The sequence below is a fragment of the Pongo pygmaeus genome, chromosome 1, assembly GCF_028885625.2.
Source record: "Pongo pygmaeus isolate AG05252 chromosome 1, NHGRI_mPonPyg2-v2.0_pri, whole genome shotgun sequence".
In the NCBI taxonomy this organism is placed as follows: Eukaryota; Metazoa; Chordata; class Mammalia; order Primates; family Hominidae; genus Pongo; species Pongo pygmaeus.
The window spans coordinates 44,617,083-44,632,397 of record NC_072373.2 but is presented as its reverse complement, the minus strand read 5'-3'; the positions used below and the strand labels follow the sequence as shown (position 1 = coordinate 44,632,397).

Sequence of the window (15,315 nt, the reverse complement as noted above, 5' to 3'; positions counted from 1 at the left end):
GAAAAGCTCTTTTGATAAAGGTTTTCTAAATTCCAGGGTTCCCACCTGGGGAGGGACCATATTTCCCTGTCTAGGGACAGGATTATGAAGCAACCCACCTAGAAGATCAGTCCTCAAAGTCCTCCAGAAAACCAAGGTTTCATATGTCTAGAGAGAGAGTTTGCGGTTGGGCTTTTCTTGCTGGTTGGCTCATTAAAGGTAAGAGAGAGAGAAATAGCTTCTTTTACTACTATTGTTAATAAACAGGTGTAGGCCTGATATGGTTTGGATCTGTGTTCCCACCCAAATCTCATGTCAAATTGTAATTCTCAGTGTTTTAGGTGGGGCCTGGTGGGAGGGGATTAGCTCATGAGAGTGGTTTCTCATGGTTTAACATCATCCTCCTTGGTGTTGTCATCGCGATAGTGAGATCTGGTTGTTTAAAAGTATGTGGCACCTCCCCTTCGCCTCTCTTCTTCCTGCTCTGGCCATGTGAAGATGCCTGCCCTTCTGCCATGAGTAAAACTCTCTGAGGCCTCCCCAGAAGCTGATGCTGCCATGCTTCCTGTACCACCTGAAGAACCGTGAGCCAATTAAACTTCTTTTCTTTGTAAATTACCCAGTCTCAGCTATTTCTTTATAGCAATGAGAGAACAGACTAATACAAGGCCTTTCATCATGGTAGAGAAACACTCCAAAAATCCTACTCTTTCTAATATATTTATGCAGGTGAAATTCAAAGGTAGTCTTTAAAGGTGGAAACATGCTCTGTATAAAAGCAGGCGGCGGGGCAGTTCCACCCTTTGTCTCCCTCACTCTTGGAGCAGGGACAGGTCTGATACCCAGGCCTAGAGTCAAGGTTGGTTAATGGCTGTTCCAAAGCTTCTCTCTCCTCCTCTCTAACTTCCCCATTCACTGCCCCATCTCAACCAGGAATGGAATTTCTCCTACGTACAGTGGAAGACTAATTCTATGTACCTTGGGGAGGTCTCTGCATCTGGAAGGTAAAAGCTCTAACATATGCACATTTCCAAGTGACCTCATAAACTGAGCTCTATGGCTGGCCCTCAGCAGTGGTGGACAAGAGGCAACTCCCAAGGAGATTTTTATTTTTTAATTTCAAAGTGGGAAGTAAGAGAGCAGATGGAAAGATGCTCTCCAGCTTGGAGATGGGCTGACTGCTTCCTTTCCTTTGGCTACTCCCCAGCATGGGGGGAAGAAAATTCTAGGCACTTAAGAATGTGACAGGTGTTGGGGGGTGATGAGGACCTGCAGACAGCATGGGGTCTCCACATCTGCCACTGCTTTGGATCACCAGCATGTGTGCACTGGCCAAATGGGAGAAGGACCAGAGCCCGGCTCCTGGATCCCTCCCTCCTTCCCTTAATGCTGTGTGCAAATTAGGATGCAACCTTCCCTCTTGGCCTAGGGAGAGACTAGAAGATGCTGAGGGAGAGATGAGAGAAGAGATCAAAGAGTCTAGTAGCTTCTTGGGGGACCTATGGGAAATTCCTAGTGGCTTTTCCCATTGGCTTTCACTGCACCTGTCTTCCTGCCCTCCTGCATTATGGGGGGGCCTATATTCCTGGAAGTTTCTAAAATTTGCCCCTCTACATTCTTTCTGAACATGCTACTCTGCTTGCTTTTCTGCATCCTCATCCACCTGCTTTGCTAGAGCTCAGCATGACTATCACTCTGCTCTTGTTCTTCCTCATGATAGTGACACACGATTGCTCCCTTGACCCCCTTTGTGGCCAGGAACTGGAGTGGCTCGTTTCACTCAGCCTGCTGATGGCCACTCCTGGCAGAAGGGAGTGTGCAAGTGAGTGCGGGAACCAGAGTGAACGAATGCTAGAACTAGCCGGTCACTCCTCTCTGTTGGGAGCAAGCTCTGTGTGGGCCCTGCAGCAGCATCCAAGTGTGTTGCAATGAATGCTCTTTCAGCTCTGCTGTCCAGAGACGGCCAAGTGTCAATCAGCTCAGTGGAAGGTCAGGGTGGCAGCCCCTGCCCTCTCAGCACCCGGGTTCTTGTCCAGTGTCCAGGAAGAATCAGGTCACATGAACTGTTTGAAAGGTGATGAGTGCGGAAGACTTTATTGAGCAGTGGTTGGCTCTCAGCGGAAAGGGAGCCTGGAAAGGGGATGGGAAGGTAATCTTTCTCTGAAGCCTGACCGTCTCCATCTGGGCCCCTCTCTGAAGCCGTACTGTCTGAAGTTAGCCATGTCTATCCATAGTCTCTGATGTTCAGTTGCTTCTCTGCTCACCACTCAGCCACTTGTATCCTTGCCACTCGGCCACTTGTGTTTCTCTGTCAGCTAAAGTCTTTTATGGGCACGGGATGGGGCAGGGCAGGCCAAAAAGGCAACATTTGGGAGGAAAAGTGGGGTCAGCTATATCCACTTAGGGCCACAGTTCCAGGCTTAAGGGTGGGGTATAGCCGGGAGCCCAGCCCTTTTGTATCAGTGGCAGAGTTTCTGTCCTTTGGCACTTGTTATACAACAGGTCGGCATAAGGGAGTGTTGTGCAGTGGGAGAGGGTACACCCTGGAGACTCTAAGATCTTTTTCCAACTCCCAATTCCACCACTTACCATCTACAGAGTTAGGAAGCAGTCCCCGAAAGCATCCTTACTTCTGACCAATTGCAAGCTCAAGCATTCCCAAGACCCCTCTTAGGTCAGTAATTTACTAGAAGGACTCATAGAACTGAGAGCTCATAGGCTCATAATGGTGGTTTATTACAGTAAAAGGATACAGATTAGAATTAGCCAAAAGAAGAGACAGGTCAAGCAGAGCCCAGGAGAGTTTCATGTGCAGAGATCGCAGTTGTTCTCTCTTGATGAAGCTGGGGACAGCGCTAAAGTCTCCCAGGAACAATGTGTGACACTGCATGCAAAATATTGCTAATCAGGGAAGTTCTTCCAGTCCTTAGTGTCCAGGGATTTTATTGGGGCTCAGTCATGTAGTCATGGCTGACCATCCAAGTGGTTGACCTTAGCTTCTAGCCCCTCTGGAGGTTGAGCTGATACATGCCCAAAGACCCCACCATCCATCATTGTTGGCATAGACTACCTGGTTTGGCCCAAGACCCCCAGGTAGATAAAGGCACTCTTATCAGGTGAGATAATCCAAGGACTCAGAGATGACCTCCCAGGAGCCAAGGACAAAAGTCAGATCTCTCTTGGGGCAAAGCTAACACTATACCACATCCCATCTGTGTGATGCTGTACTTTTATTAACCTCACTGGGCATCTATTTCCTCATCAGTAAATTGGGGACAATGATCCCCACCTCATTGGAGTTTCTGAGGATTGAGTGACATAATATATGCAAAAGGCCTAGTATGTGAAAGGCTTCAACAAAAAGTAGGTCCCTCCTAGTATGCTTAAGGGCCTTTGCTCTTATCTTCTAAACTAACCCAGGGCATCATTCCCTCTCTCCTCTTCTTCCCACCCTGTCTCCCAATTTGCTTTCCCTTTTTCCCCAGAAAAGGATAATACCTTTCTTCCCTGTATGTCATTATTAACTTGCTTTTTAAAAAACAAATGTGTGTGTGTTATCATTGTTATAATTTTTAAAACTGTGCTATTGCATGGATTATTATAATGGATGTAATCATTGTCCTCTTGAGCCGCACTGAATATCCTTGTGCATACACATCTTTGTGGATTGGGCCAGTGATTTTGAAGGCTGGATTCTTCGAGGTGGCATTGACGGATCAAGGGTATAGTTAAAGTCTTGATGGTACTGTTGTATTGCTCTCCCAAAAAGGCCATACCAAGTTAAACCTCCACCAATAATGCACGAATCTGCCAGTTTCCCCACACTTCCTAGGGACCAGTGTGGAAGACGATGGCTTCAAGTGTCTGAGACTCATGCCTGGGGCTTTCTTTTGGTCTGAGCCCAGGATGAGGCAGGGCTTATGGAATTTCGTTGGGAGGAATGAAACACTAGGGAACGTGAAAATCCTGTGACTTGCCATTCACCATGACAGAGGACACAGTGAGTGGGGTTTCAGGCCCGGGTTAAAAGTCCATACCTGCTGAGGGTTCCAGCCAGAACTAGAGGTGCAAACCCAGGGAAGAAAAAGAAGCAGGAAAGCCAGATAAATATCAGGAAAGAAAAAAAGCAACCACTTTCTGCCCTCGGTCCTGAGTGAGTCTGTTCCTGACACAGCAGCAGAACAACCTGCAAGGTGCGTAGGCCCCTCTTAGTCCCCAGAGTCCATCACCAGCAGGGGGTGCCTCTCCCTCCATCAGGACTTGCCTGCAGCTCTGGGACATCACCCAGGCCAAGGAAACACCTTCACCCTCAGGGCCTCTGGGGGTCTACATGCTCCCTTCAGGCCCAGACTTAATTTCTTTATACTAAGTCCATGAAACTTGAGTCCCAATTCAGTTTCAACCACCAAACCACTGTGCGGGGTCCATCTCTCTAGGCCTTCGTGTATTTGCTGTTTAAAAATAATGAAGAAAGGGGAGGGAAGGCTGAACAATAATTAACATTTGTAAAGAACATTTTAGTTCAGTACCTTATCTCATTGACGCTCACTCTATGCCCATTTTACATATGGGAAAAAGACTTAGAGAGGTTAAGTGAACTGCCCAAGTTTACCCTGCTGGTAAGCCAGGACTTTCTTGGTAAATCCTGTGATCCTTCAACTTGACCATATTAGAAGATTCTAGTATTGGTGAAATCTAAAAATCGTAGGGCCCATCTTAAAATAGCAAAGTAGTTTTAACTAGGCACTCTCAGATGCATCTGGGCTTTGAATTATTATTTGGGCAGGTTCCTTGAACTTTGGTGTTCTCATTCAGAATAAAAGACAGTGGTGCCAGGGTAGGAGCTATGAACACAGAAAAAGTAGCCCTTGAATGGGGCCACAGAGGGGTGCTGCAGGGGACTGCAGTTTTGGATGAGGAGCTGAACTAGAAGCTTCCAAGTGCTCTTCCAAGACTAAGATTCTATGATTTCCTAACTGGGATCTTTCCACTGTTTCAGGTGGTAATTCTGAGCTCAGGTCCTGTGCACAGGACCTAATGCAGTCTTCATGTCAGAGCTAGAAGAGACCTTGGGCGACCACCCAATCAACTTTTCATGGTTCAGTTGTGGAAACTGAGGTCCACAGAGAAATGTCTTGCTATCATGTCAGATAGTTCTCCAGCCACGCTGAGGTCTGAGTCCCCCTAGGGCAGAGGAAATCTCCCATTTTTAAAAGAAAGCCCTGCACTGTTCACAGTAGTCACAACCTCTCTCACATCCCTGAATCAGAATCCAACGACTTGCCAATCAACAAATGTTGCTGGAGAGTTTACCACCAACAAGTCTCTGTGCTAGGTCCTGAGAACACAAGCTGTCCGGCAACTTCCTGCTCCCTAAAGTCACAGTCTATGGTGGAGCAGCAGACACGCGATCCTGTTGGGGCTTCAGCGTACTTGCTCCTGTGTGCTTTGCACGTAGTAGGTGCTCAGCGAACGGAAACGGGGGGACTAGTTATCACTCTCAAGGCGAGCCCGCAAAGAGGCCTCAGGTGAAAAGAGAAAGGAGGATTTTTTTTCCGGCCCCGGCTCTGCGCTTCGCTCCCCAGCGCGCCAAGCGGGGCTGCGTCCGGAGCATCCTTCCCCCCGCCTCTGTCCTGGTCCCCGCTCCGCGGCCGCTCGGCGCGCGAAGGGAGGGGCACGGGGGCGCGCACGCAGGGTGTCGGGGGCGCGCCGGCCGCCCGGGGACGCGCACGGGTTGGTCTCTGCCCTAATGCGGCGGCTGGCGGCGAGAGGCGCTGCAGGGGACGCGGGGGAAGTGGCGGCGCCGGCAGCGCACAGCTCGGACAGCGCCCAGGGCCGGAGCCCGAGCCCTTGGAGGTAGGCGAGCGCGAACACCGGAGAGATGGGGGTAGAGAGTCATGGAAACCCACCTAGCGACACCCCCTTGTTCCCGCCCTCCTCTGTCTCCATCCCCTGACCTGTCCCCCTCCCCCTCCGTCCACATTCCCATCCCTTCCCCTCTCCACACTGTCACCTGCCCCGAATCCATCCGATTCTGTCCGTATACCCACCCCATCCCCGTCCAGCTCCCAGCCCCCTGCCCACCCCAACACCCTTTCTATCTCGTTGGCCGTGTCCCCTCCCCCTTCCCGCATCCTCAACCCTTTCCCTTTCCTCTCTGTCCCCGCCTCATCCGTGAGCCCTGCCTGCCCTTGTACTTCTGTTTACCTCGACACCCCACTTTGGATGACCCCATGACTCCTATTTTTCCCACCGCACACATCAGCCCCTTCTTGCCTCCCCTATTCTCTTCCCCATCTCATGCCCCTACCAGTTGGTGTCCTGTCTCTCCATTTGCTCCCTCAGTTTCTGTCCTCCCCCGGTTCCCCCTTGCACGCCCTGTCCCAGCCCCTTCCCAGCTGCCTCTTGGTGTCCTCCTGCATCACAGTCCCTCTCAAGAACCCCGCCTTCTCCCCGCTTTGGCTGTTAGCTGGCCTGACACCCGTCACCTTCCCTCACTGCCCTTCCTGGTACTGTGTGGAGCCATATAGCCTGTACCCAGCCCTCCCTCAGTGGCCCCTGGACCCTCCTTCCCTGCGTGGGGATCTTGGTTGTGGAATATAACCCCTTTCTGCATGTTTGATCCTATTTGTGGCTTGGGGAAGAAGAATGCTGGGGTTAGTAGGCCTCTCTCTTACGTTCCTCTCCAGCCATGCAGCCACTCCACTCCTCTAGCTGTTCAGGTTTGTTTCCTAGATGGATTGGGGGAGGGGGTGCTAGGCATTGGGAAACTAGGATGGGGAAGGGGCAGGGTCCAGGCGAATGACTGAGCAGACTCCTCCTGGGGCTTGGCCTGAGCCCTGATGTAAAGGCCTGGATGAGGAGCCCTGCTGGAGGGCTGGAGAATTTTGGATTTTAGAAGATTCTGCTTCAGCCTCCAAGTCAGCACTTTGGCATCTGGAGCTGTCATGAGTGTGGCCCATGGGCTGGGCCAAGAGTGGGCAGAGTGCTGAATCACCTAGAATCTGGTCCCCATGGCAGCCCCCATCTTGTCCTGAGCCAGGTTCTGCTCCTGACTCCTTCCTTGGCATTTTGGCATGGGGTGTGTGTGTGTGTGTGTGTGCATGCATGTGTGTGTGTGTGTGTGTGTGTGTTGAGCAGAGATGCCTCATCCCTCAGTGTGGGGGAGAGGACAACAATACCCCTTTTCTGCCTGCCTGTGTCCCTGGCATGAGGGCCTACTGTGTCTCATCTACCCTTGGAAATGTGCTGGGCCCTGCTGGGCCTCAATCAAATCTCCAGCAAGGCAAGGGCAAGCCACAGGGCTTTGAGACCTGGTTGGACAGGAGTTTAATTGTTTGTGTGGAGCCAAAGCCAGCCTCAGAGCCCACAGAACTTAAAGCAATAGGAGAAAAGCCCAGGGAAAATGTGTGTGAAGAGTGGAAGCCTCTGGGGATAGGGGCCATACCAGCTGTGGGGTGGGGGCAGTGGAGGAAGGCAGGCAGAGATCTATCCTCCTTCTGGTTTGGGGATGATTGGATGTGGTGGAATTGCATTGCAGGAAGAATTGAAGGAGATGAGGGGCCTGCTACGCAGCTAATACATTTCACCTTTTGTCTTGACTGAGCTGGCACTTCGGAAGGAGTAATTTCTCCCCTTGTCTTTGGATTCAACTGAAGGGGTGTGTGTGTGTGTGTGTGTGTGTGTGTGTTGTGTGATGCGTGTATAGAGAGAGAGAGAGAGAATTATGCCAATAAGGAAAGAGACTCACTCCCACTTAGCCCCAGAAATTGTGGTTGCCACTGTGGAACAGGGAATGGCAGCCTGATTCCTGTCTTGGGGGCTTAGACGAAACCCAGAGGCTTAAATTGAGGCGTTAAGAGCAAATTGCAGACAACAGACTCTGTCCCTTCTCTGCAAGGCTTTCTCACTTTAGGAATCCAAATGGTTGGACTCCTTCAGCTCCTGTGCAGTAAACTCTGAATGGGCCTCAGGCAGTGCCCAGCAAGGGGATGTACTGCTAGGGGCACTGGCTGCACCTTGCTTTGTCACCCTTCTCCGTCCCCTCTCCAGCGTGAGAGGGGGTGGGGCTGGAAGCTTTCCCTGGCATCAGTGCCTAAGGGCTGCCAGCTTTTCCTGGTACAGGGAGAAAGCATTACCTGCAGCCGTTGTTGAGAGCTGATTGGATTAAGGTTCTGATGTTGAAATGCTTGATTGGAGCTCAGGTGAAGTGGGGGATTCTGATAACAATGTACATATTTCCTAGTTTTGTGCAATGAATCTCACCCCTCACCCCCTCGTTTGGCATCAGAAAGAGTATGGAGAAATAAACCAAGGGAGCTGGAGCAAGACCTTCCAATTGTACCTAGCCAGCTCGCTGTGGGCTCAACTGGCTGAGCTCACAAGGGCTGGTTCTTTAAGGCACACATTGAAGAGGTGGCTGAGAGCTGGGGGCAGGGTTCTGGCTTTGCATTTCTGGGGTGGGTGGGCCAGAGGAGGGTCTGATTGCTGTGGTGAGTGAGAGACAGGATTCCAAGGCTCTGATCAGTCTATTGCAACTTGTTTCCTACCTCTGGCTCCACTCTTCTCCCTCAGGCTTTTTTGGAGGCCAGAGGCACCCTGAGATCTTCAAGACCATGCAGGAGCTGGAGTGTGAGAATCATCCCTTTGTCTTTAGAAAAAGAAATTCTTAGGAAATCAGAGAGGGGGAAGCAGAAAAATTCTGTTCTCAGTCTTTTTGGCTGGGGTGATGTTTGGGGTGGGGAGGGGAGAAGTGAGAGGAACATAAGGCCAGTTTCATACTTATTTAACAAAGATCCATTAAGCCCTACAGTGTGCTGCTCTGCTAGGTGCTGAAACCATAGAGATGAAAAGTAAGCCAGGGTCCAATCTCTCCGAGCTCCTGGGCAGTGGAAGAGGAAGACAGATGATCAGACAAATAACATAGATAAGCTTGAGCAAGAGCATCCAGATAAGGATGTTACACAGCCGGATCTTTAATTCCAGTGGTATCAGCACCCTGCTCTCCACAGCTATGAAGAGGGCTTGGCTGATCCTATCCAGAATGGTAGCTCAGGGCTGACCCTGAAGTTGACTGTCAGGAAAAGGGTAGGGGACAAGATGAGTTTCAAGGTGTTGTCAGATCCCCAGCTTGAAGGGCTAGAGGGGTAATGTTCTGTGTGTAGGTGAACCCGGCTAGATGTGGCTAGAGCCTGATAGGGGAATACCCAAAGGGAGCTCTGCGTTGAGGTAGAGGCTGCTTAACTCTCCCAATCCCATCTTCTAAGCTCTTGTATTTTAGGAGTAAAGTGTGGCTGGATATGCTTAGAATGTCAGTGAGTCAGAGGAAAGAGGCTCTGGGAGCTACTCGCGTGTAGGCAAGATGCACAGGGATGTGCTCAGAAGCAAGGCGAGGAAAAATATTGTGAGCCCTGCAAGGTTCACACACCTGCAAGGTGTGTGAAAGGATTTGGCATTATGGGGAGGTCAGAGTCAGGTGGGAGTCATTGATGGGGAGGGCAAGTTGTTGGTAAGCAGAAGTCCTTAGAAGCTATACACTTGACCACAGATTCCCGTAAATATCCATAGCCAAAGTGGGAAAATAGCCTAAGGAGAGAGACTCTCAGTTTCATCTGTCTGAGTAGCCCCTCTTTTCCCCCACACACCCATTTTTGTTCATTTCATCAATATGTCCTGAGCCTTTGAATCTGTCAGGTACTGTGCAAGCGATTGGGCATGTAAGTCAAATTGGAGACACAGAAATGAAACCAAATTAAAACTCAGCACAAGAACTGCTGTAATTGAGGTTAGATGAATTCCTGGTGTTGTAGGAGCATGGCTGAGGGGTCATAGTGAGCAGTAGGATCTGGAGTGATTGCACCAAACTGTCTGGACAGACCCCTGCCTTGGCTTGAGCAAGTTGATGACAAACCTTTGGGCACTTACAATGCCCAGCTAAGGCCCAGGCCTAGCTGCAGGGGCCCAGGCATAACTGTAAGGGCAGATGTTGGATGCATATGGCCTGGTCCCTGGACTGCAGAAGAGGGCCCAGGAGTTAATGGCTGTGCGGGGTGCTTGAGTAGGCACTTCCACAGCTTTGCTGACCCAGGACATTGGTTAGATTGTGCCAGCTTGAGAACTCTCAGGCCACCCTTTTTTCATTAGGTCTTGAGGCAAGCCAGAAAAAATAAAAGTGGAATAATAACAATAGTCACCATTATCGAGTTCTTTCTATGTGCTAGGCACCCTACTCTGTGCTTTATATGCATCATTTCATTTCATCCTCAAAGGGTTAACCCTACAAATGAGATATTGTTAAGTTGCTGGTTTTATAGAAAATGACAGATTCAAAGAAGCTGTTACTTGTTGAAGATTACAGAACAGGTGAGTTGCAGAGCTAGAATCTAAACCTTTATTTGTTTGACTTCAAAGCCTGTGCTCCTCTCCCATATATTGTACTAAGCCCCACCTCCCACCCCCCACCCCCGCCCCCCCGCCTCCAACCCCAGGTAGAAAAATAAAAAGCTAGGATGTTTTATCCACATGCACAAGGCTTTCTAGGAAAATCTGTTAGAAGGATTCAGTTAGAAGGCATTTTTGAGTGCCTTACTTTCTTCTGAAAGATAGAAATGTGGTTCCTGCTTTCAAATAGAAGAAATAAGACTGAGACAGGTAAAACACCTTGAGAACAAGACAATACAGGGTCTAATTAAATCTTCATTCGTGCCTCAGACCCTGGACAGTAAAATTTCAAAGAAAAGCATGATTTGTTAGTTGGATTAGGTTGTTGGAGTCATGGAGGTGACATGGCATAGTAGAAACCATTCAGCCTTTGCAGCCAGACAGATCTACGTTCAGACCCTGCTTCTTCTACTTGCTAGCTGCATAGCTGCAGCTCATCTGCAAAATGGGGATATTAATATGAACCTTGCAGGGCTGTTACAGAGATTAAATGTGAGAGGATAGTGAAAGGCCCAATGTAATACCTAGCTGGTAGTAAATATTCATCAGATGCTAACTGCTGTACACAGAGGTGTTGGGAATGGAACTGAGCCTCGAAGAACTGGCAGAATTTGGATATGCAAGAGAAGCAGAGGGTATTCTAGATGAAAGAACCAACAGGTGTATAAGCAAAAACTTGGGTTCAGATTCTCTGGGAAAGAAGTGACCTGCCTCATCCTGCCCGTTCTCCCCTACCCTCGCCCCACCTTCTCCCTAGTCCATGCAGCAAAGTCTTGCAGGAAAAGGACATCATCCTAAAAGGCATGAGGGGCCTTCAACTTCTGGCCCCATTGTTAACTGAAATGGATTTCTTTCTCTGTAAAATTACAAGATTGCTGCAAGTTCCTGTCCCACAGCCCGTGTTTCTGGGATTTATGTCATTGATTAATTTCTTGTCGTGGCTTTCCTCTCCCACATGCAGTGCCATGAAAAAGTTGGAGTGCCTGGGGCATGGTAGGGTCATCCCCTCACCCCCCTATCATCCCCTCCTGGCTCCTGCTGCTCTCTTCCTCCAGGAAGCAGCTGTCTTAGCATCTGCCTTCTCCTCCTTCACCTGCTCCTCCTCACTCCTCCCCTCCCAGGCTGGCCCAGCCCCTCCTGAAAGGCCTCCCTGGCAGCCCCTCTCCCCGTTATTGTGATGCTAATCATGTTGTTATTTTTTTTGAGATCCAGAAAGAAGGCCCCAATCTGTTCTAATGAATTTAATTAGAGAGGGGCTTGGAGAGCTTCAGAACCTCTTACCAGGATCACAATAAACAGAGTTAACAAGATAAACAGCCTGGGATCAGCCACTCAGGGGTTGGAAAGAAGGATTTCCCGGTCAGTCCTAGAATAAAAAAGTCGTTGGCACCCAGAATTGGAGGAAGGCTGCGTGAACAGTGGTCCTCCAAGTGGGTTCCCTTTTGGCCTGTTTCTGCCTGCCCCACCCAGACCCTCGTACTTAGCTTCATACCTAGTTCTGACTTTAGGTGGCAAATGAACCTCCTAAGAAGGTCTAATTATTCTCATCATCATCACCAAGCACCTGCTATTTGGGTCAGGGATACCCATCATCTCCTGGAGCAATGTGGAGGCTTATGAGACCCTGTATCCTGCCCTAGAGGTGGTAAGAGATATGTGTCCAAATACAAGTAATATTTGCTAATTCCAGAATGTAAGTTCTAGAAAGCTGACGGAAGATCACATTGGGCTCGGGTGATCTGGAAAAGCCTCTTGCAAGAGGAAGTACTTGAGCTGGGTCTATTTTTATTTTATTTTTTTTTTTTGAGACGGAGTCTTGTTCTGTCACCCAGGCTGGAGTGCAGTGGCGCGATTTTGACCCACTGCAACCTTGCAACCTCCACCTCCCAGGTCAAGCAATTCTCCTGCCTCAGTCTCCCAAGTAGCTGGAACTACAGGCATCCACCACCACACCCCGCTAATTTTTGTATTTCTTGTAGAGATAGGATTTCACCATGTTGGCCAGGCTGGTCTTGAACTCCTGACCTCAAGTGATCCACCCACCTCAGCCTCCCAAAGTGTTGGGATTACAGGCATGAGCCACCGCGCCCGGCTGGTGGATCTTGAGATATCAAGACTTGAAGACTTTCTCCAAGACTACTGGAGAAAAAGCACGTGCAAAGGCAGGACTATGCAGAGGATCTTTGATTCATGAAGGTAAATGGCATGGTTTGGGTGGTGGGTGCATATAATTCAGTAATGAGGGATGTGTCTGGAGCAGTATATGGAGACAAAAATCATAGAGAACCCTGAGTGCTGGTCTTTACTCTTCTAACCTGGTTGCACTGCCATCTCCCTGCTTTGCTTCTCTGAGCACATACGATGCCCAGCTCTGGGAAAGGCCTTCTAGGATGGGAGACTTCTGGCCTTCATGCTGAGCTAGCTTTCCTGGATCCAGTTTAGGCCAATTGGAGTGGATTGAACAGATGCTAAGTTTTGTTCTTAGATCTTGTGATTTTCTGGGATGAGAGTGAATGGCTGGCAGAGCGATTCCAAGAACTTTTCTCAGTGATGAAAATTCCCTTTTTCTTTACTGATGCTGGCCAATTTGCTTTGGCAGTAACATTTTAAACAACTATTTGGTGAAAGCTCCAATTTCAGGGTCAGAGAATTTCATCACTCTTTTCTTTATATTACTAAGAATTCTCTGAGTTGTGTATTTGGATGTGTGTGTGCGTGTATGTCTGTGTGTGCGTGTGTGTGTGTGTGGTGCCTATGTTAGAAGAATTATTCCAACTAGGTCTGGTTCTAGTTTTATCTTTATTTGCAGGGTAAAAGTCATTAAATATTTCTAGGCCTTTTTTCTTGTTCAAAGGTGGAAGAATCTCCCCTAAATCTTACTGTGTGTTGACCATAAGCCAATTATTTGAGAATAACAGGATGTTAATTATGAGGAGGTATTATAGCTATCTATCATTTTGACAGGAGGTGTAATATTGAGGTAAAATTTTAAGTCTGTCTCTCTGCCACCTAATTCTTGGAACATCTTGACTCATGAGACCAGCCAGAGTTTTATTTGGGGGCACCACCAATGTTTATGCTTCTTGTTACTTTTCCTAGTCTGTCTGGGCTTGTATGTAATTAGTAAATGAAGTTAGTACATTTCTGTCAGGTGTTGACTGACCTATATAAGATAAATTTATATGCAAGACGTTGTCACTGCCATTGTTATAATACCCATTGTGTGGTATTTTTCCACATGTTGAAGGTGAATGCCTTTATGGAGGAAAATGCCTCCAAGGCCATAGATGATATTTCTATGCTGACGTAGGTAAGGGCAGAAACTAGATATCTTTCCGATTATCATCACACACTGAGTGGAATTGAAGCCTTTGTCATCCACATTGGGAGCTAAACCAGGATTCTGTGGCTGGTCTCAGCCCTGGGATGTGCCCTGGTTTTGTTTTTATAAGATATTCATTGCATTTGCAGTTATTATTTGGAGACCCTGCTATGTGCATTGCACTCTTCTAGGTGGAAACTTGTTCTGAGAGAAACATCAACTTAAAAAATGTTAGAAATGTTTTAGTTCAAGATGGTTATTTTGCTAATCAAGAAATGAAGACTCAGAAGTGTGGCATGACTGACTTGTGGCTGCATGGCTGGTTGCTGGCAAAAGCTAGTTCTGGCAAAACCCACATATGAACCTGGTAATGATACAAGATGATTGATAGGTAATTAAGTTTCTGAAGCACAATCTAAACTAGAAGTGCTTTGGGTTATCAGAGAACAGAGGAAATCAGTGTAGATTAAAGTCTTTGGGGAAGGTTCTGAAGAGAAGTGGGGGTTGGCTTGGGCCTCTAGAGATGGGTAGGACCTGAATAGGCAAAAATAAGAAAATGGCATTTCTAGTGGGGAAAGGAGTGCCCACTCAAAGGGATAGAAGAGGGAAACAGCTAGTGTGGTCAGGCATGGTGAATTGGCCAGGCTGCAGCAGTGGAAGAAGCGGTCTGGGGCCAGACTGTAGCGAACCTTGGCTTGCTAACTGAGGAGTGAATTTTTTTGGAGTTGGTGAGGAGTATTTGAAGCTCCATAGCTGAACACTCTCTTGCTCTGAAGACAACAAGATTGTGGTGTCAGAAGAAGTGGGTGGGAAGTCCCTTCCCAGGCACCTGGTGGTTTCTGAGGGGATAGTTCCTTCTGAAGGGTGTTTGGGGCAGAGGGGAGTGCTGAAATACGCTGGGAAGGAGCTTGTCGCTGTCCAGAGTGCTGACCTGACCTGAGAGATTTTTCTCTTGAGTGATGCTGCACTGGAAAGTAAAGCCGGGGAATGCTTACAACCAGCCAAGTGGATCTGGAGAATGATTCTGCCTAGGACTAGGCAGCATGTGGGCTTTTTGTCGGTAAAATAGTTACGGTATCTGACTTCATAGTCCTTGTGATGAAAGCAAAAGTATGGAGAGACTGTGTGTCCACGTATACATGCTAAGATGGCCCAATTTGTAGCCTTGTAAGTTTTGCCTTAGAACTTTTGTGTTTACATGAGAATTCCAGCACATTGCTTCTTTCCTTATGAAAATGCACACCCTCTATTCAACATTCCACGGAACACCTAAAGCCTCCCCAGCAAACCAGGGGAGAGCAGCAGAACTTCCCAGAACACCCTACTCATTACTTCAAATGAAACATCTGAATGCTTTATATTAATGCTGTCCAATAGAACTTTCTTTGATGTTGGAAATGTTTTGTATCGGCACAGTCTAACATAATTAAGCCACCAATTACATGAGCACTTGAAATGTGGCTAATATGACTGAAGAATTGAATTTTGAATTACATTAAATTTAAATTTAAATAGCTACATGTGGCTAGGGCCTACTGTATTAGACTTCACAGCTCTATAGAGTCAGAATCTTT

General features: G+C 48.2%; 1 protein-coding gene across 15 annotated transcripts in view; it reads left to right on the top strand.

Moving 5' to 3' along the window:
- The first annotated feature begins 5,704 nt into the window (after positions 1-5,704).
- Positions 5,705-15,315, top strand: part of NFASC (neurofascin) — a 192,079-nt gene continuing 182,468 nt past the window's right edge. For 8 of the 15 annotated variants that reach the window (XM_063646809.1, XM_063646834.1, XM_054466865.1 and 5 more), the window contains exon 1: positions 5,705-5,835. In XM_063646809.1, coding sequence (XP_063502879.1) covers positions 5,729-5,835 — 107 coding nt within the window. In that variant the 5' untranslated portion in view covers positions 5,705-5,728. The remainder of the gene's footprint in view (positions 5,836-15,315) is intronic. The other 7 variants (XM_063646838.1, XM_054466891.2, XM_054466920.2 and 4 more) reach the window with 4 other exon arrangements.